Source organism: Scomber japonicus, chromosome 7 (assembly GCF_027409825.1).
Source record: "Scomber japonicus isolate fScoJap1 chromosome 7, fScoJap1.pri, whole genome shotgun sequence".
Taxonomy (NCBI): domain Eukaryota; kingdom Metazoa; phylum Chordata; class Actinopteri; order Scombriformes; family Scombridae; genus Scomber; species Scomber japonicus.
This window is the reverse complement of record NC_070584.1, coordinates 13,134,634-13,154,873: the sequence shown is the minus strand read 5'-3', so window position 1 is coordinate 13,154,873 and position 20,240 is coordinate 13,134,634. Positions and strand designations below refer to the sequence as shown.

General features: G+C 39.7%; 1 protein-coding gene across 1 annotated transcript in view; it reads right to left on the bottom strand.

The window, feature by feature from the left end:
* The window catches only part of unc13a (unc-13 homolog A (C. elegans)), a 38,827-nt gene that overhangs the window by 4,910 nt on the left and 13,677 nt on the right, over positions 1–20,240 (bottom strand). The window contains exons 13-41 of the mRNA XM_053322258.1: positions 19,903–19,949; positions 19,634–19,712; positions 18,523–18,528; positions 18,199–18,273; positions 17,869–18,088; positions 16,854–17,081; positions 16,488–16,629; positions 15,825–15,994; positions 15,542–15,657; positions 14,078–14,241; positions 13,823–13,976; positions 13,337–13,405; positions 12,696–12,785; positions 12,258–12,392; positions 10,763–10,896; positions 10,428–10,513; positions 8,908–9,034; positions 8,654–8,750; positions 7,674–7,817; positions 7,446–7,523; positions 7,122–7,199; positions 6,857–6,945; positions 6,580–6,726; positions 6,143–6,266; positions 4,965–4,970; positions 2,996–3,025; positions 1,617–1,673; positions 1,423–1,503; positions 783–930 (exon numbers count right to left, since the gene is read on the bottom strand). Of these exons, the coding sequence (XP_053178233.1) occupies positions 783–930; positions 1,423–1,503; positions 1,617–1,673; positions 2,996–3,025; positions 4,965–4,970; positions 6,143–6,266; positions 6,580–6,726; positions 6,857–6,945; positions 7,122–7,199; positions 7,446–7,523; positions 7,674–7,817; positions 8,654–8,750; positions 8,908–9,034; positions 10,428–10,513; positions 10,763–10,896; positions 12,258–12,392; positions 12,696–12,785; positions 13,337–13,405; positions 13,823–13,976; positions 14,078–14,241; positions 15,542–15,657; positions 15,825–15,994; positions 16,488–16,629; positions 16,854–17,081; positions 17,869–18,088; positions 18,199–18,273; positions 18,523–18,528; positions 19,634–19,712; positions 19,903–19,949 (3,121 nt within the window). The remainder of the gene's footprint in view (positions 1–782; positions 931–1,422; positions 1,504–1,616; positions 1,674–2,995; positions 3,026–4,964; positions 4,971–6,142; positions 6,267–6,579; positions 6,727–6,856; positions 6,946–7,121; positions 7,200–7,445; positions 7,524–7,673; positions 7,818–8,653; positions 8,751–8,907; positions 9,035–10,427; positions 10,514–10,762; positions 10,897–12,257; positions 12,393–12,695; positions 12,786–13,336; positions 13,406–13,822; positions 13,977–14,077; positions 14,242–15,541; positions 15,658–15,824; positions 15,995–16,487; positions 16,630–16,853; positions 17,082–17,868; positions 18,089–18,198; positions 18,274–18,522; positions 18,529–19,633; positions 19,713–19,902; positions 19,950–20,240) is intronic.

Genomic DNA, 20,240 nt, shown 5'->3' with positions numbered 1-20,240 from the left:
CCCACAGACGGGGCAAGAGGAGGGAGTAGACAGAGAAAGGAGAGACACGTAGAAATATGAGGTTTGCAGAGGTAAGAATAGCAGAGTAGAAAAACAGACCAACATTTATAAGTCTTGTCCCTAAAGATGAGAAACACCCTAAAAGATGTTATTTCTACTTAAGGATACTCCTGCAACATTTCACACAGATCTACTGCTCTAAATCTACTTAGGTATGCTCCAAATAGCAAATTCAAATTTTAATGATCATCCACTGTAATGGCATTTCTACCAGCGGAGCTTAGGGACAGTGTGTCAGCAGCAGCGCTTCCACAAAGATGATGACTGTTATGTAGCCGTCTGATGGTGGGATAGAGGCTGGGCAATGAAATCAGAGAGCGAGAGAGAAGACAGGGAGGATGTTTATTTTTTTCCATTGCAAATGGCTGTCAGATCATGTAAAGAATAGTCTCTGACTTTCTGCAGGCTGGCTATCAGGAGACTCAGCATTTCAGAGTAAAGGGAAAAATAATAAATATTGTTCTGCTGCAGCCATGACTTTATGCACTACAAAGCATGTCAGATATTTTCAGTATATAGAGCTTGGCATTTGGGAAACCCTAACATCAACAAAGGAGCAGGGAACACTAGAGTAGAGTAGCTTCTCTGAGTGTGGTCTTAGTAGAGTTTACAGAAATAAGTAACATTAGACCACATTTCATAAATAAAGACACTGGAGTTAGTGTGAAAAATGAAACAGAAAAAGAGAAGAATGGCGAGGAGAGTGAAGAAGATTAGGTTACCTTGTGCGTTCTGTGACTGGACAAAGGTCTTAATGAGTTTGTCTGTAGCCTGCGTGTAGAGGGAGAGGGCGTAGTGCAGGGACTGGAGATCAGGACTCTTTTCCAGGAAAGTCTTCTTCAAACCCACACCACCAGCATGGAAATATTGCTAACATACAAAAAGACAGCCAAGACAAAACAGAAAAAAGCTGTTAACTAATGTCCCACTGCAAAAGATTCTTAAAGAAGGAACGACTTGAGTAATTAAAGATATCTGACAGAATGACCTCCTGTAATGTCTGACGTTAACTTCCTGGGAATGCTTTTGTTCTTAGGGGAGTACATTAATTTATATGTTTTCATATGAATCTGGCTAGGCTACGAATGATTTCTGTCTCTGTAGCTGGAGTTGATAGAAATTCAGGGCCTTAACAGCTCAATCAGAGCACTGATGCATTTATTAAATATCTAGAATCCACTTTCCTAACCTGTCTTCTTCATAACCTTTCTTAAATCACAGAGCTGTAAAGCCTTAAAAAAGATAACTCACAAACTTAGTCTTGTCTGTGCTGAAATGTCTGTCATGAAATTTGACCTACAAACTGTAATTTACAGCTTTCCAACAGTCATACCTGTTCACAATCTGTTTATACAACAATACCTTGATGGTATCCAGGGCCAGCTCGATCACAGCACACTGCTTAGGTGTGAGCGCTTTGGCCTCCTCACGAACCATATGCTCCTGCAGATGACAAACCAAAATGACCAATTTATCCACTCTTTTGCCCCTATCTCATATTTTCCAAGCGATAAGAGTCTCCCAGTGCCAAATAGTGTAAAAAAAACATATTGTACCTTCAGTTTGGACAGCTGTCCCAGCTCCTTGGCAGCGTTAAAGATGAGCTGAGTGCCCTGGAAGAGACAGAAAAGAGAGGGAGCGACAGAAAGAGTCAGAAGAAAGGTAGAGAGAGGGTAACATTGTTATTATCATGACAATACGGGGCAGCGCTAAACGGCTTAGTGTCACACAGAGGACAGCGACGTTTCTGACACACACTTTCATAAACAATCACTCTAACCCGCTTTACAGATGTCAAGGTACTTTTTTTCCTTCAAGTGCTGTTATTGCACTTATCTGTGTATTATTAATTTCAAAACATTACACTCCAAACACACACAAACACACAGTGAGACATTTCAGTACAAAGAGAGGAAAAAGTGTCTCAGCTCACATTGAGGGCAAGACAGGTAGACATACTCGTGTACTCATGAACTCACACGCAAGTTGCACTCACACTGGTGGACGCACTTATTTGCTGGAAGTCCCCTAATGCATTACTCTTGTATGTGACTATATGTGCCACTAACTGTACTGTAAATAAGTTAAGGCCTCAGACCTGAAAAGTATTGTATGTGGCTAAAACCTATAAAAGTTTTAATATTCCTGCCAACATCATCACAATAACACCAGAAAATAAAAGCAAAATGCACAAATGAGTTTTTGTGCATTGGAGATTCACGTTATAAAACTTACAACAGTATTCACTCTTGAAACTCTTGTGTGTACTCTTTAGGCTGCATTACAGATTCAGTTAGGTAAGCAATGACTGACAGGGTCTTATGAGAGTACACTATGTTAAACTCTCAGAAAATAAGGTAGATAGTTGTGCCTTTTATTGCAGGTTCTAATGTGATGAAAGGAACGACTGTATGTCAGATTTTCTGACCCTATGTGCAGATGTCAATATCTGTAATGCACCGCAAACCATAAGTCAAAGTGTCAACATATTTGGATTATACTGCCTCACAAATCTCATCTGCTGCTTGTAGGTGGAAAATAGAGCCCATTTTTTCCTTCTGAGATGTAGAAAGCAAATTGCAGCCCACGATGAAACAAAACAACAAGTTGCTTTTGAAATCCAAGTGAGATTCACTGATGGTTGAACCCCTTGACTTGCGGTTTGTGGTGCGCATGAGCCGTAAATGTCTACATAAATGTATATGACCTGTGGTGAGGCTGTGCAGGCTGCTACCGCGCCACTACAACATCTGACAGGGGCACTTTCACAGCATATAAACAGCCTTATAGAAGAATGTTGTGTAAAAACAAAAGTGAGAAATCAATGTTTCCACTGCTTTGTTTGACTGGGGAGCTGAGGGAGAGAGACGGAGACACGGAGAGAAGACAGAGGAGAAAGACAAGACACATTGATCTAAATGGGTTTAGTCCTTACATCACTGTGAGAAGCACTCTTCAGCCTCCCCTGGAAAGAGAGCATGTGGTTAATATTTCAAGTAGTGGTAAGTCAATGCAGTCTGAGTCCACGCTCATTGGATAGATGAGAACACGCATTGAAAACATGTGTTGCTTTGCAACATACAAGCTTAATTTAGGGACACTCATCACTGCCAGAGATATCATCTTCTTTCAATTACCTTGTTCTCCAAAGCAACAACAGATTTTCTGTTTTAGCATAAAACAATATGAAAAATAATCAAAACAAAGTTCAGCAAATTGCTGGTTGACATTGCAGAATATCAGACATGATGACCGGAGTTAATGGATGTTGATAAAATTTGTAATCAGTAAGATAAAAAATATACCTTATTAATTTAAATGAAAGAAATAGTTCTGTATATTAGACTTATTTACTCTAGTCAAGAGTTAGATGAGAAGATTGATACCAACTTCATGTCACCAACTTCATGTCTGTGCATTACATACTGAGCCAGAGTGGGGAGATGATTAGCTTAGCTTAGCATAAATACTGGAAACAGGGAAACAGCAGTCTTATCTGTCCAAAGTTCAATGAATTTGCCAACTATCACCCCTGAATTTTATAAAGTAGCTCATGATATATTGTTTGTTTAATCTGCATGCAAACAGAAATGGAGAAACAAGATACGTAATCAGTGCTTTGGAGCGTTGGCTGCTGACAAGCATATTTTTGAACTTTGGAAAAGGCAGGCTAGCTTGATTCCTCTGCCTCCAGTCTGCATGCTGAGCTAAGCTAATCAGTTCCCAGCTCTGACTCTGTACCATATCTATGCTCCATAGTCTAATCTAACTCTCAGCAAGAAAGCAAAAATATATTTCTGAGCAATTTCTTTAGAGGAAAACTCAAGTTTAAATAATTAAAAAATCAATACAGTATAGAGTTCAATACATTAAAGCTCTATGTGATCGCTTGGACAGACTGGACAATATAACCATTGCAGATCATGGAAGACCAAAAACACACATCGCATTTGTTCATTATGAATGAAAAAAGACACACCTGCTCCTGTGTTGCATTACATTTCCAACCAGTACACTAACTAGTCCACCAGAGAGCAAAATAGCCAACTCTTAAGAGTCTTACAATGAGCTAAATGACTCTACAGATGTAAAGATGAAAGGTTGGTAGTTCATGATGAGTACGTCATCACATAGAGCTTTAAGGCATTAAGATCATTTTTGCAGACAACATTAAATGAACCTTCATTGAACAACATCAACCTGAATCAATCACCTCTTTCAATAAAAGTAACAACAGAACATGAAACCAAACCAAGACAGACCAACATGACAGGTCTGCAGAGAGACATACAGTACAGTACAGTGTTGTACAGTATACTGAGAGAAGACTGCAGTGTTGAAATAGATCAGATGCAAGCAACAAACCCACACTGGGGGGGAGGAGCAGGACACAGTTCAAACAGGTGGGAAAGGTGTGGACAGTGGGGGGAGGGAGGAGGGTCAGAAGGAGGGAAAAGGGGCGGGCTGGAGGTGGGGCAGGACACCGGATACCAAGCCACTGAGAGATCAGAGTCACCCCACCAGAGTCCCAGTTAAAAGGACACAATGCATGAGAAGAAACAAGGCAACACCAGGCGCAAGAGAGGAGTACCACTTCCTGTTTGAGGAGAGTGTTCAGGAAGAGAGGGGGTGGGGCATTGATTGTCGAGGGTGGGACCTATCAGAACCGGTCAGGAATGCACCATGCTTTTGTCTTCTCGAAAGAGAGACAGAGTTGTAGGAGAGGAAGAGAGGAAAAGAACAGGATGAAAGAGAGATGGGACAGATCAGAGAGGTGAGGCTGTGGAGGAGGGAGAAGGGGTGTGATGTGGGGCAAAAAACAGGGGAGATCGCAGCCACATATAGCAGAGACCCAACCATCGTAGACGGACAGACAGACATACACGCAGGAGTGCTGTACTTACAATCATCTGTGTAGGGAGAGCGGTGGGAGCAGGATGTAATAGTAATCACAACAACAACCAGAGAGAAGGGTCAGTCAAGCTGCAAAGAGCCCCACATCAATAAAAAACACTAGTTTGGGCCCCAGGGCTGAAGGGGCGTCGAACCAATTGACACTTGTCTAAAACCTGGACTAAGCACAGGTAGAAAACTTTAATTACAGAAAATAAATGTTTCAGCTTTTAACAGCAATTCCAAATTAGGAAACTGCTATTCTAGAGATGATCACTCATTATGTTCTACTACCTTTGGTCCTGTCTCTTTTCTCATTGGATAAACGCTCCAGAGGTTTAACCAGAACTGGTCACACTGGTTAGCGCTTTACACGGTAACCACAGATTAGTCCTCTCCGTCTTAACAGTGATATGAGGCTCTTTTGTTTATAACCAAACACAAATAAGAACACATATATCCAAAACAAAAGAAAACAAGAGGCTGCTTTCCATAATGTATGATGCTTTCTTTGGGAGAGGGCCAGATCCTTTTTAGGCAAAAAACATTTTTTTCTGCCATTCTGGTTGCGAGTTACTCATAAATCAGGAATCTCTCAGAGTAATTGTTGGCTGACATACTGGAGAGCAGCCATGAGCTGGTGTTAGAATGATATGATGCACTCCTTTTTTTCCCTCAATTTTTCAGTTTTTTTTTCCTTTAAGGGTTTCACCTTGATTGCTTGGATGAATGAAAGCAGTGGTTGGCAATGTTGAATATAATGTGCGTGGGGGGCTGAGGAGTGGACAGGATGCCATGTTGATGTGATGCAAAAGCAGTTCGATCTTCATTTGTTTATAAGAAGGCCACCTTGAATCGCAACACGCACACAAAATGTCTGCTGTTGTATTCCTTTTCCTCATTCTCCGCCTCCTCCTCTTTTTCTTTTGATGCTGCCTTGGCAGTTGGAGGTGTGTGTGTGTATGTTTTTGTGTATATGTGTGTGTGTGGGCATATGTGTGTTACATGTTGTGTAAATCAAAATTTCCTCAGTCTACCTTATGCTGCAGTCATCACCAGAGCATATCAAATATGCCTGTCACTCATTTTCAGGCACAGCAGGCGAAACTAGCTATAACGTGAGTGCCCGATCATTAACTGTGTGTGTATTTAAATGTCTGTGTGCATCCGCAGGTTTATTTGCTCTCACCGTTTGGTCTGTGAGTGGCGGCAGCACGATGGTCTTCTCCATGGTATTCATCACCAGCTTCCACAATTCCTTCAACACACGTTTCAGCACAGTCTTCTCACAGATCTTAGCAAATAAAGACAGGCTGGCAGGAGGGGGAGGCAGAAGAAAGGAAGGAGAGATGAATGATATGCAACAGAAGGAGACAGACGCTGTTCTCATGAAGAAAAAAATGTAATAATAAATAGAACTGAAGATAGAACAGAAAACAGGTGGTTGCTCGACATCCCAATATGCACATGAAAAGATGAAAAAGAAAATCATAAAAGCTCAGATTTTGGGGGATTTCATTACTTTTCCTAATCACCAAGAGTCAAGACAAGTTCAGTAAATAATGAAATGCCACCAAAAATGGAACTGTCAACTTTAGACTCCACTAAAACATCAGCCTGACTCACTTGCTGTCCAGGAACTCCATGATAGGTTGCAGGACATTGTCGGCATCCTGGGCCACACTGCTGGCGTTGCCCACATTTGAGGTTCCTTTTACCTGAGCCAAGATATCTCCCATCTGCTTCACATTCTCCTCAATGTGAGGCTGGAAACTAGAGAGGGAAAGTCAGAGAGGCTTTTAATGACATCTCAGTCTCTCAGTCTGTCTAAGCTTCAGTTGCAGTGCAGAAATGTAGATCGGAATACAATGTTGTGTATGAATGTGTGGGTGTGTGTTTCTACCTGACAGCAAAGACCCTGCTGAGATCATCCATGACATTGTTGAGTTTAACCTGCAAGTCTTTTAGGATGTCGCTGGCCTCTATACACAGCTGAACACATACAAGGAAACACAAACAGAGCAGGTTGGAAGGATGGAGCAATGAAGTTATGGTGTAATAATGATCCTGATGGACACATTTGGACTGAGGAGACTGAACTACACTTATGCAACATAAGAAAGCTAAGCTAAGTGCATAATACTGACTGAGGCTTGGTAATCACTCACATCTTTTCCACCCATGGCTTCAAACATCTTCTCTAGCTGAACTCTCAGCTGTTGGATGTTGTTGATCAGGATGCAGGGCTGAGGATAAAACACCCAAAGCTCATTAAAACATGTCCAAATGCATCAGCCTTCTTGATGGTAAAAGGTTTCAAAGGAACATGTTCACAAAAAACATAAACTGAACAGAACATTTTGTAAAGCAAGTAAAAAAACAAGACAGTTTAAAGGAAACTGAGATAAAAACAGTTTCAGTTACACATAAAACTATTAACTGAGCCCAGCTGACCCCTATAAAAACCCCATATCAGGTCTTTGGATACTCACCACTTTCTCCATGGTGACATAGTTGGCAAAACACTTGGAGATGATATCAGCATATGACAGAAGTACATTGCTGATGGTCTGTGGAGGGAAACGAGAGAGCAACGTTGCATTTCAGTCTCAAAAATATGTTGCTACCTGTAAAAAAATCTGCTGTAAAGGAACTTTTTGTTGTGTGTTGATTTTGTAAGGGAATGATTTGACTACAAATTACAATTTACGTAAACCTACCTTAGCAAATCGTTTCATATAGTGTCCCACAATCTGTGGATCTGGACACTCCAGCTTCCTGATGATCTCGAAACTCTGATTGAGCTGAGAAAACACGTCCACCACCGAACAGGAAAACAGAGCATGTTCTGATGTGACCTGGAACTGTAGGGCCGAAAAAAGATGTGCGAAAGGTTAAAAAACAGGGAATAAAATAAAGGCAAAAAGGCATGGGAAAGAGTGAGAGAAAGGGATGTGTAGGAGTAGCAGGTGAGAAGCTGGGATTCAAGGGAGTCTAGAAAGATGAGACCTCCAGGCACCAGAGACCACACAGACTGACCATTAGACGCTATATTAAAGTCAGCTTTTGATACCTTTCACCGCATGTACAGAGCCATGGACTTCTTAGAGTCAACAAGCCTTACAGCCTGTTAAACAGTCATCCAGTGACAGATGGGAGCTCTCCTGTCTATCTCTTTGTAATTGGCTGCTGGTTAGCGCCTGATCCCTAATTGGCTGGAGGTGAGTGTGTAGGTGCTCCTCCAGGGAGTCTGGGTAATGAGGTGAGGAAAGCTTTCCTGCAGTCAAAACTCTGGAATAAGGCCATTAATTCACAATATCCTGCTGCCACAGAGTTATCTCCCTCCTTAAGTATGTGCATGTCGCAACCGAGGCTCTTTAAACTTCAGAAGAATCTCTTCATATGACGGTGCACTTTGACTGAAACATCCTCTTAGCCCCAAACACACATTCCGCTTTGAGTCAACTTCTGCACCACTTTGTCCATGGCTCTATTGTTGACGAGGAGCCTTTGAAGAATGCAGAAGAGACAGGGGGACGTGTGGGAGGCAGAGCGAGAGGGGGGATAAAACTTTGGCTGATAACTTTGAGTGTGACAGAGGAAGTACAAAGGATGGATTACAGTAATTCTGCCTGAAACACAAGTGACTCAGCAGTTCTAGGAGAGTGAAGTGGAGATAAGAAGACCTGAAAACTTTTACCCCATCTTTCTTGTCTCTTTCCAAAGCACCATGCAGAAAGTCCCGAGAGACTTCTTCATTTTCATCCAGCCACTGGATGACAAACGGCTCAAACCACCTACGGAGAGCAGAAAAACATTTTTTTATGTTTACAAAATTACACAAGAGGAAGATTATTTTTATTACAGTATTCTTATTTACAGTTTTCAGTATGTCTATAGAAGTGTATGTTTGAGTTTGCAAAACAAAACAGTGATGGGCGGGTTGCAACTCACGCTGGATATTCAGGCACTCTGCTCTTGAAGAAAGGCAGGTCTTTGCAGTACTCGTTGTACAGCCACTTGACCTTGAAGTGCAGGTTCATGTAATCTGCGCTCTTGCACAAGCGATTTTTTTCATGTTCTGAGAAAAAAAAAGGTGAGAGCAGGATAAATGCAAAATTAGTTAAAGTCAATCACTTCCAGGCTATTTCAACTGTGTCTACCTGCAATTATCACAGATCCATTATACATAAAAAGAGTCCTGAGACGTGCTAGAAATAATCAAAAGCGTTAAGTAAACGTGTGTTCTGTATAAATGCAGCCCAGCTCACGACCATTACAAAAAGCCGATGGATATCACATAAGAAATCAAATATTTATCAAACTGAAAAATTCAATATTACCCTTTGGACTTTGAACCAGTTTTCGCTGACACTTTTTCGGTTTCTCAATCAATACCAAATTTTTAAAAATCAATCAGTTGTAAAATATCCTCTGATATCTGCTGGCTGTGTGCAAGGGCCAACACACAATCAACCATATATCAGATGTGTACAGGATCAGTACGCTACAGCACTTGGAGCGGGAGATAGTTAGCTAAGCTTAGCATAAACACTAGTAGCTGAGGGAAACGGATAACCTTGCTCTGTTTAGGGGCTAAATAAAAATCTGCCTAGCATCACCTCTAAAGCTCACTAATTAACACAGAATATCAAATTTGTTTCATCTGTACAAAAGCCAAGGTGTAAAAAGTTGTGGTTTTACGGTGGATAATGTCCTAAAATTTTGATATTGATATTTTAACACATATTTAATTATACAAACATTGTCAGTGGATGTGGCTTACCACATAATCCTGAAATATTTTGGCATTCTGATGAACAATCTATTTAACTGTGATGTATTTAAGCTTGCAAGTTTTGTGGCAAAAGCCTGGAAAAGAAGGCAAGATGGACTGGTCAGTTAATACTTTGGCTGATCATTATTATTGTTATTATTATTTTTTATTTTATTTGTCCGCTTTTCATATCTCTATTGATTATCTATGCTGGATAATGTTGACCTGATCATGAAGGAAGTTTCCATTACCTTATTTTATCCTTTAATCTTGTTGGTCTTTGTCGTTGTTATTTGAAAAGGCATATACTGTACTTTAATCCTGAAATGTATGAATTTGTGGTATCTTGTAAGCGTGGGCTGGGCATATTCATACGCATGACACAATAATGAAAATCTTAATCAATATAAGCAAAAACGTTTACTTGTGGTTCTTCAATTAATATACCAAGTATCATCAACACTGAGCAGATGGGAAGATGATAATAAAACACTGAAGTTTTCCTATTCTTTAATAAACCAATACAAACAGTAAAAGATCCATTCAGCCCTGTTAATATCATGATGAGATATGCTAAACTGCTTTATTTTGTTTTGTGTATCTCTGTGCTTTTGGTCATTAGTGCAAATACTGTTTAAATCGCCATAATTCCCTTTGCAGCTTAATTTCTCCGTATATATCATTGATTTGCACTCACCCTCCATTGCATACTTCATATCCTGAGCAAACAGGTTCCACATCACTTCAGCACTGATTTTACCAACATTGAGTTCCTGGGGAAATCTTGATGAAGAAGAGAAGGAGAAGGGTTTGTATGCACTTAGAGAGGAACAGTGTGTGAAACAGAGCAAGCATAAAACAACCTGGATGTGTAATTTTAGAGGTATTAAGAGAAACTGTGGAGAAACACATTTAAAATGTCATTAAACTGAAACGTAATCAAATTTGAAATTCGTAAAGTGAAAAATAGAGAATATGCAGATAAAAGATGAGAAATAAACAGGATTTAATGGAGAGTTAAAGGGTACATACTGGTTTAGGCAAGGGGTGTAAGAGTTCTTGTCCTCCTCAATGATGGAGACAATAAGTGTAATGAGTTTGGACCAATAGTCCAGATTCTTAATGCTCGGTCCTTGCTCCTCTGGAGGCACTGCACCCTGTTTGGCCTGTAAAAGCAGTGACATAACTAGAATCACAACAAAACTCTACCAACACTTTTATTTGGCAGTTTTCCCTGTTGGCCACTCAAGCTAAACCATGTCCACATGTTCAAAATACTTTCATAACCATCATAATATTCATTTTAGGCCAAACAGCACATTTTGGGTACAGTAACCAAACTTCTGAAAAGTAGTACAGTCCTCATAATTGTGTGACCGCATAATACTTTTACTGTAAGTTCTACTAATGGATTTCCTCTACTTGGCACACTAGACTGTGTTACTAATCTAACAACTCATACATAAACAACATTTGCCTCTCAAATAGCTTTAAACAGACTCAGAATGTCAATTGTCTGGACGACTTCTTTGAAACAGCTGAAGATGTACTGGAAGAAAAAAAAAATCACTAAGCCGAACACCACAGGGGTTGAAAAGTGAAGAATGATCTTACAGAGATTTCAACAAAAAATAGCAACGTCCCTCAGGATGAAATGTTTTATTCAAAGGGAAAAATGCTTATTTGAAATTCACGAGGGATTCTGAATGTGGCTGGTACTTTAATGAGGACTCAAAGCATATTCTAGAAATCCCTGCTGAAATCCAGTGCAGGAGTGATGGATGGAGGAGTCTGACCTACCCAGACTGAGAAGATGATGGAGACTCACCAAACACACACACACACACACACATACATACATGTGTGCACACCCTAAAGTGCCACAGTGTATTTTGTACATTACTGGGAACAATATATAAAGCAAAGAGGGTGCACTACTGTAATAACATTCAAAAAGCTTTTTGTTCCAAGGATATTTTTTGCTAATCAATCTGATTAATCAAGGACCAGTGAAGGAAACTTCCAGTTATAATTACAATTCATGTAGAAAACTACTAGCCAAGTGCTAAAATGATAACAAAGTCAGCGCTTTCAATAGGTTTTGGATTTACCAGGCTTATTTCTGCTGGTTTACATCATTTTTACACATTTCTTTTAAAAAAACATGGATCAAAACATTTATTGCAACAGTTCAGAGAATAAGAGCATGAGAGAGAGTGGAGCAAATTATACCAAAAGGAATAACACATCAGCCATTGAGCATGTGACATAAATGCATTCATGTTATTTAGCACTGCACAGACAATACAGAGTGGAAAGGGAAAAATGTGTCACCTCTTTTTGATTTTTATATGATCATTTATTTGTTTGTAGTCCCTTATTATTACTAAACTTGGACTGTAAACCTTGTAAAACACACAGCAAAAACTGAGCTTGACTATGGTTATGCTAAGAAAACATGCAATCTTGAAAATTTGAAGAAGGATAAAGAACGTAGAAGACAGACAGACACTGAGATGCTTCTTACCGGGTCTGTCTGATACTCGCGGCTGTACAGCTCATGACAATTATTAAAGATGTACTCATAGGTGGAGTTGAGACAGGCTTTGACACAATCCTTCACGACCTGACTGGCTCTGGGTGGAGACTGAAGCTCTTGGACCTGAGCACACGTACACACAAAAGAGAGAGTTAAAATGTGGCACTTGAGACTTGTCTTCAAGTTCAACTTGATTATAAAGACAAAGTAATTATGATTCTTAGAAAACAAACTTTTTACATGTATATAAAAAAGCAAAACAAATATTAAATTAATTCTAGTTAGTTTTCTGCAGTTAAAACCTCTGAAAAATAAATTGTGGATTAATTGCGACTCTTCCTATATGTGGAATAACAGTGAGCAACATGTCAGTCGAGAAAGAAAATTGAAAAAGCTCTGAAGGATGAAAGAGGAAGGAGATGGTACCTTCATTCTGAAGAAGGTGATACTGGTGAGGAGGTCCACTGTGGACTTGAGGTCCTGCAGCCTCTCAGGGCTGCTGGCTGGGAAATTGTTCTGCAGCCAGACAAAACAAAAACATACACAGTGAACTACAACACATGATATAACATACATCCTTGTCCGATGTGTGTTTGAAAGATCCTGCATGGCCACCTCATTTCTACTGCCACTGATTCCTTACACTTGTTCGTGTGGGTGTGCAGTGTTTCCTGAATGTGCCTGTGCGTGTTTCAGAAGATCTATCTCTCTAATTAACACATCAGTCTGCTTTGTTTCACTGTTTCTCACAAAGTGTGAGATGAGAAGAAAGAGAAGTGCAAGAAAGAAAATACAGTAGAGTTGTGGTTAGTAATGAGCGGAGGTGGGTCAGTATTGACTTCATCACTTGTCATCTATTATTAATACCTCCAGGATAATATATGAGTGTATGTTCTACTGAGATGACCGTCTTGTGTGTTTTAAGTACTTATATTTTATGTGAATGTATGTAATGTATCTATGTTCTGGAGGCACACATAACGCACACTGTGGCAACAAATGTCCTTTTTAGAGACAATAAAGCCTATTTTCTATCTATCTAAACAGTGAGATGGAGAGAGTCTTACCCTGTACATGGACAGATCAATCCTCAGAGAGTTGTGCAGCTGGTCTAGAAGCTTCACAAATCGTTCTTTCTGTGGACATTACAACATATGTGGTAAGAGATACATATTCATTTACATTGTAGATGTTTGCTTTCAGCCTGTTTTGCATGTCATACCCATGTCTCTCCCCCTGTTTCCTGTCTGCCACCTGACTATCCTATATCAAATAAAGGCAAAAATGACCAAAAAAACCCCCAAAATCATGTAGAAGACACGCTAAACTGCTTTATTACCAGAAATGATTATATCTAACCCTAACCCTAACCCTTTTCAACATGTTTCATTGTTAGAAGTCACAGGAATATATATTTAGCAGGTATGTCAGGTTTTAACAAATAAATACTATAATAATAATAATGATAATAATAATAACTATAAACTAATAATACTTATTTTATTCAATAAACAAAGCTGTGGCACCAATTGCATTTGTAGATTATGACTCACCCCAAAGTTAGAAGCAGCAAAGCGGTCAGAGGCAGAGACGTTGTTAGTTGCTTGGGTGGTGTGAGCGTAGTAGGCATTGATGTTAGCCAGCAGGGTACTCATCACTGCAGGCACACCCGGGCACATATACTTTGACGACAGGCAGGCAAAGTGACTGCAAAAGAAAAACAAACATTTATAGAGAGTTAGATGCATGAAACACAAAACATTGCATGCAAATCGCTGGGTCACAGGGTTTTCAAGACTGGAACATACGTCATGGCTTGATAGATGGACTCCACTCCATAACGCATGGCAAACTCATCAACAATTTCCTGTGGAGTCTCTTCAAAGTACACTTTCCAAGCATCATCCCCTTTGGCATCGGGGATCTTCACCACACCGTTATTCTGAATATCTGTCACATAGTGGAAGAGGTTCTACCGAGAGGAAAACAAAAGAAGATGAGAGAAATGTACAGAGAAGAGAAATGACAAAAAGAGAAAATAAAGTCTATAGATTCAAAATAGTGATTTAGAAGTGATTAGGGACATATTTATGTTTAGGGAGGCTGTAGACAGGAGTAGCCATGACCTTCGTGATAACTGATACAGAGTGTGTGCATGTTTGTTTGAATATGTGTCACTACAAGAATGCATGTTCATATTTTCCTTAATGATAGAATTAAGGAGCTTTGCTAATCATTCATACATCTCTCTCAGCTGTAACCAAAGCTTGAGATAATTGGTTATATGTTTCAGTGTACAAAGACAGAGCAGATTACAACCTCTTGATCTGTTTATCTTTAAATGGCCGTGCAACATAAACTGCCATTAACTGCATTATGACCCAACACAATGTGCTTTCTTGGCCATAAAGCGTAAATGCTGCTGTAAAATGTTCTGAGCCGTCTGCATGGTTTATGGCCGCAGTAACAGTGTGGTCATTTCTCACTTAAGGTTCAGCTAATATGCTCTGCTAAGTAATGGGCTGAGTAATGAGTCCATGCAAGGCTGTGATTGGTCTACAATCAATCAGCAGGGTGAGTGCTAGAGTAGAGAGAAATGTCTTGGCAAAGCAAACCTCACATAATTTTAACTTGAGTTGAATTTGGAACCGATTCATTATGTAACTTTACATCAGTCAAGTAAGTGAACCTGTTTGTCATGGCTCATTGAGATGACTTACACACATACACATACAGCAGTGTGTTAATAATAATTCTAAATTAAAAGTAGTGATGCAAATATTCCTGCACTAATAGTTTTAATTTATGGGCCCAATCTAACATTAGCATGCAGTGTACATGTCTGCATATAATACAGACATATATATGTATATATGTATAGGCACAAGGCCATGGTCTGTATATTACTGTGCATATTGTTACAGCACTGAAGTGACCTCTGCACACTGACTGTAGATTAATCACAGACAGAAGTGTTGGCAATGTCAAAAGTAAAAATACACACTGTACTCACATTGTAAATGAAAAAATGATCTATGCATTAATCTGCTGGAAGAATTTTCATATTTTAGAAGGCTTGGATATTATAGGGTTTGATAGTTTAAAGTTATTAATATTATGCAGGTGATGTATGACAATATTCTACAAATAAAGTAGTAGCTGTAATGAGTAAATGTAGGAGCAGTCAAAAACTGTATAAAAACTGTTTTTAGCACAGCCCTTTACTACTTTCTGCCTCTGCACACACACAAACACACATAAACAGAGCTTACTTCATGCAAACAGGTGTACTGAACGTGATACGGGGCGACTGTCTCCTCTCCCTTGATCTCTACATTTATGTGCATGCGGATCGCTCCGGAGACAGCTGATTTGTCTGTACGCTTGTCTGTGAAGAGCACAAGACACACAGCAACAGTTACTGAACTTGCCACTGAAAAAAAAGAATCTCAATCATTGAAGTTAAGTCAGTCAGAACAATTATGAGCTGTGGGATCAACACAGTATAATTGACTTGGACTATAAACTCAAATGACGCAATGTGATGCAACTTACCCAGATTGTACCACACATCCATTTCTCCGCTCAGAGTGCGGACCTCGATGATAGTTTGACCGAGAAAGTCGTCTGACTCCCGTTTGAACTTTTGCTTCACACGAGATTTGATGTCATCGTCCTCATCCCACACTCTGACCTTGATGCGGTCTGACGAGTTGTGACATTCACTAAAGAGACAGAAGCAACGAGTCAGCCATAGTTACCAGACATACTGTAGTAGAAACACTCACAGCTGCTCAAGAAAACCAGATGGATTACTATCAAGATTCATTAAATATCAAAAGCTTTAAATATAAACAAAAAAACAGCCATAGACAAATATTAACACATTTTATTTAATCAATGGAAAGCAGCCGCAAGGTTTAGACCACAGAAAATTAAACAACAAAAGTGATAACTGATGAATTGTTTAAGTCATTTATCATGAAATAATGCCAAATATTTACTGGTTTCAACATCCCAAATGTGTGGAATTGCTGTTTTTATTTGTTTCATATCACTGAAAAATGAGTAGCTTTGAGTTTGAACTGTTGTTGATATTTTAGAGACTAAACAATTCATCATAATAATTAGCAAATGAATTGATTGTGGAAATAATCTTTATTTGCAGCACTAACTAGCACAAATTTCACATATTCTCTCCTAAAGGTCTCAACTTACAAGTTGAATGTCTCTTCCCACACAGGGTTGAGGTTGCCATAGATGGTTTTGGTCCTCTTTTTTGTTTTTCCAACCTGGACGGTGACATACGGATCACTGGAGCCGGTTTTGTCCTTGGCTTGTAATCCCTGGGCACACAACACTAGGAAGAGAAATTGGGTCAAAATGGTCAGAGTGTGTTTGTGTGTTTTGAAGCAAACAAATGACTCTTACCTTATTTGACCTTTTACTCTACTACCCTACAAATACCAGCTCATCTCTTTTTATAGACACAAACACCTGACACGTATCTCCTCCGTATTTGATGTTAGGAGTGTTGGCAAGCTTCATTCAAAACTACTTTAGTTGATGAGACTCCCTTCTTACCTGTGATGCTGATCTTTGCTGACCACTTAGAGGTGCCGTCGAGCACGCTCTGCTTGATCTGCTTCATGTGGGTGACGTGAGTGGACTTGACGATAGTGAACACTTCCTGAATCAGTTCAAAGATCTCAGGCTTGTTCCTCTCGCGGATCTTCATGCGGTCTTTAAGAACCATAATGATGTTCTGGGTTCGGTCCTCCGCGCCGTGTTTGGAGCTCTTCTCTGCTGCTCCTGTTTAGCGAGAGAAAGAAAATAATTATATACAGTATGCTTTTTTTTATTTTATTTGACCTTTATTTAACCAGTAAGTCACATCGAGATTAAAATATGTTTTGCAAGCAAGACCTAAGTAGAATTTAGAAGATGTATGAGAGTTATAGTGGCTCAACATTTATTAGTGATAACAGTAACAGAGCAGAGCTGATAAATGCATGGAGGACAGATTTCTGCAATATATTTGAACATTTTGAAAGAATTCAATTCAGAGACACAGAGAATAATACTGTGTGGGTGCTGAAAAAGTTGGCTATATTTCATGAATGAGAGGCGGACACATTTGCAGAGATATTAAATGTGAGTAAAAAAGATGGAAATGAGAGGTGGAAGACAACAAAAGACAAATGGCTTTTAATATCGTCTCAAGGAAAACAAGGAAAATAAGAAAGTAGGAGTGAGAGAAGGAGGAGGAGGCCGGCTGGATGGCTCTGTGCTTGGCACTGACAAATAGCGATGAGAGGAAATAGATGGACTAGATAGTTTACTGGTATTAATACAAGAAACAGAAAACAAAACAAAGATAGTAAATGGTCTCTCCTCTGAATATTTTATGTTCCTTTTAAGCTTATTTTCCTTGCACCATATGCATTCAATGTGGCATCTATGTTTTATCCTTTATATTGTATATCTTCAGATCATATTGGTTCTGTGACACCATTTATAGGACAAGTAATAAATACACAACTACATATTTTAGAAATACATTGACAAATGTATCAGAAACAGAACACATTTCTCTTACTTTGCAGACAGTCAGCATTGAGTAGATCCTGGCACTTCTCGTGGCATTTGACTCCACACTCAGTGCAGCGCATGCCCTGACGAGCAATGCCCCACAGCAGTCCCTCACACTCGTAGCAGTACGTGGGGGTGGTGGCTGTCCACACCTCAAAATTGTGCGGGGTGGTGCAGGAAATGGGATAAATGAGGGCCTGGAGGGTCTTCTTGTAGACGTGACTCTTCTACAAGGGAAAAGAGGAGAGGAATGCAACACAAGCAGGGTTAAGAGCTGCTTTGCTTATGTAGAAATGATAGAAAAACTTTTGGCCTGATGTGAGATACTAATACTGACCAGTTCTTCATTATGCAGGGTACTGGATGTCAGGGCCGAGGTGATGCCAGCCTTCCTGGAGTTCTGAACCAAGGACTGAGTGACAGAGGAAGTGAGGAGGGGTCAATTTTTCTTAGGTTCCACCTCAATATATTTTTCTTTATCAAGAGAAATCTCAGTGTAACATATGAGGCTGTGTGTTTTATTACAGTCTGTCTGGCAATGTTCCTCTGAATAGTTACAGCAAACTAGAAGTGAAAGATGTGTTTTGCTGGTGAGAGGAGGAAACTAGTATATCTTCACAACATAAATGTTTCTAGAGTAAATGGTGTTGGTGTTACTCACCATAGCCTGTGGCAGTGAAATGAAAGGGCGAGGAAAAAGGGAGAGGTTTAAGATTAGAGAAAAGGCAATAAAGAGGCGGTAATTTCCACAGAAAATTAAAACGCAAAAGAGAAGTTGAGAAATGGATACGTAATACTGTTATGTTCATGATTAATTTAACGAGAATGGACATCCACAATTAAAACATGGAGGGAAAATCAAAATGTCGATCTACAACAGTGTGTGTGTGTACATATATATATACATACATACATATACACATATACATATACATATACATATATATAAATAAGAGAGAAACAGAGTGAGGAAGAGAAACACAGGCACACCTGCCTGCGTCTGTCTGAAAGCATATATAGGCTGTTGCTGTGTAATGGCAGGATTTATCCATGACGACAGGCGTTGGAGCTAATTACTTGTGTGTGGTAATGCTTGGACCTGATGTGATGAGCAAAATGCACTGAGCTTCACTGAGCTCAATGCCTGGCAGTTCATATAAAGACTATCCTATTTCCAGCCTTCCACAAAATGTGTTCTGGCATAAAGGGTTTCATTTGTTTTTCTGAAAAGCCATACTGTTGATCCTGTGAAGATAGTCAAAGACTCTGTAGTGATTTATATGTGTGAGTTACAGGTTTCTACAGACGAAGATTTCTACATTTCACCTCATTTTATCACTAATGAGGTGGTGTCAGGGATGCATGAGGAAGATGGCAGTGCGGTGTGATGAATGGTCTGTATTATAACAGCATCAATGTCAGTCAAAGAAAACCTCTGGCCTTGGCAGTGGCCTTCAGCCCTGCAGCTTGCCCTGTCAGACTGTAACATCTAGGAAATGCATCATCTGTAAGTAGAGTGAGGCATAGTGCAGTAGGCAAAAAGATGGAGAGGGAGAGGAATAGAAAAGAAGAGAAATCAAGTAAAGAAAAGAACAATAAGGTAAGCTAGAGTGAGATAAGGTAAGAGAAAAGAGCAGAGAATCTGAAGTGAAACCAAACAGGAGTGGCTTTAGTAGATGAGTGCACTGACTGCTGAGATGAGTGATACATGGACTAGGGAGATGTGAGACACATAGTCAGGGGAATATAAAGAGATTAGAGCAGAAACTCACCAGATCTCTGACCAGAGGCATAGCTTTCCTCTTCCTGAGGTCTGGCATGCTGTCAATGCTATAAAGAGCACCACCCATCCTAAAGACGAAACATGCACACAGCATTATTTAACCTTTTTGTTTCAGCTACAGTTGTTAACTTGAACCTGGGCACGACAAATCAATTAGACGACAAATGTATTCAGACGTTAAGGCCGTGGGCTTGCCTTTGGGTTGGTAAGTTACAGATTTTCAATGGCCGCAGTAGTAACAACGTCATGATTACTTACCCTGCTGATAAAAGTAGAGAGGCGATGCCAACACTCTCTCCTCGGGCCTGTGGAGAAAGCAAAAGATGAGATAGGAAAAGCAGGGAGAGGCAAGCTGGGTGCCATTAGAGCAGTGGCTGGAAAAATGGGAAGTGTTGCCTCTAAAGTACATATAGTACTGTACATAGTGCTTTCATATCGTCCTTTATATTCGAATTTCGAAACAACAAAATCAAGAGAAATATTTTGTACGCTGTTCCTCCAGTACTATTGCATGATGGGTTTCATTAGCAGCTGTTGCCACAATGACGTCAAGTGTTCCCAGTATTTAAAAATGAATGAGAGAAAAAACAGAACAG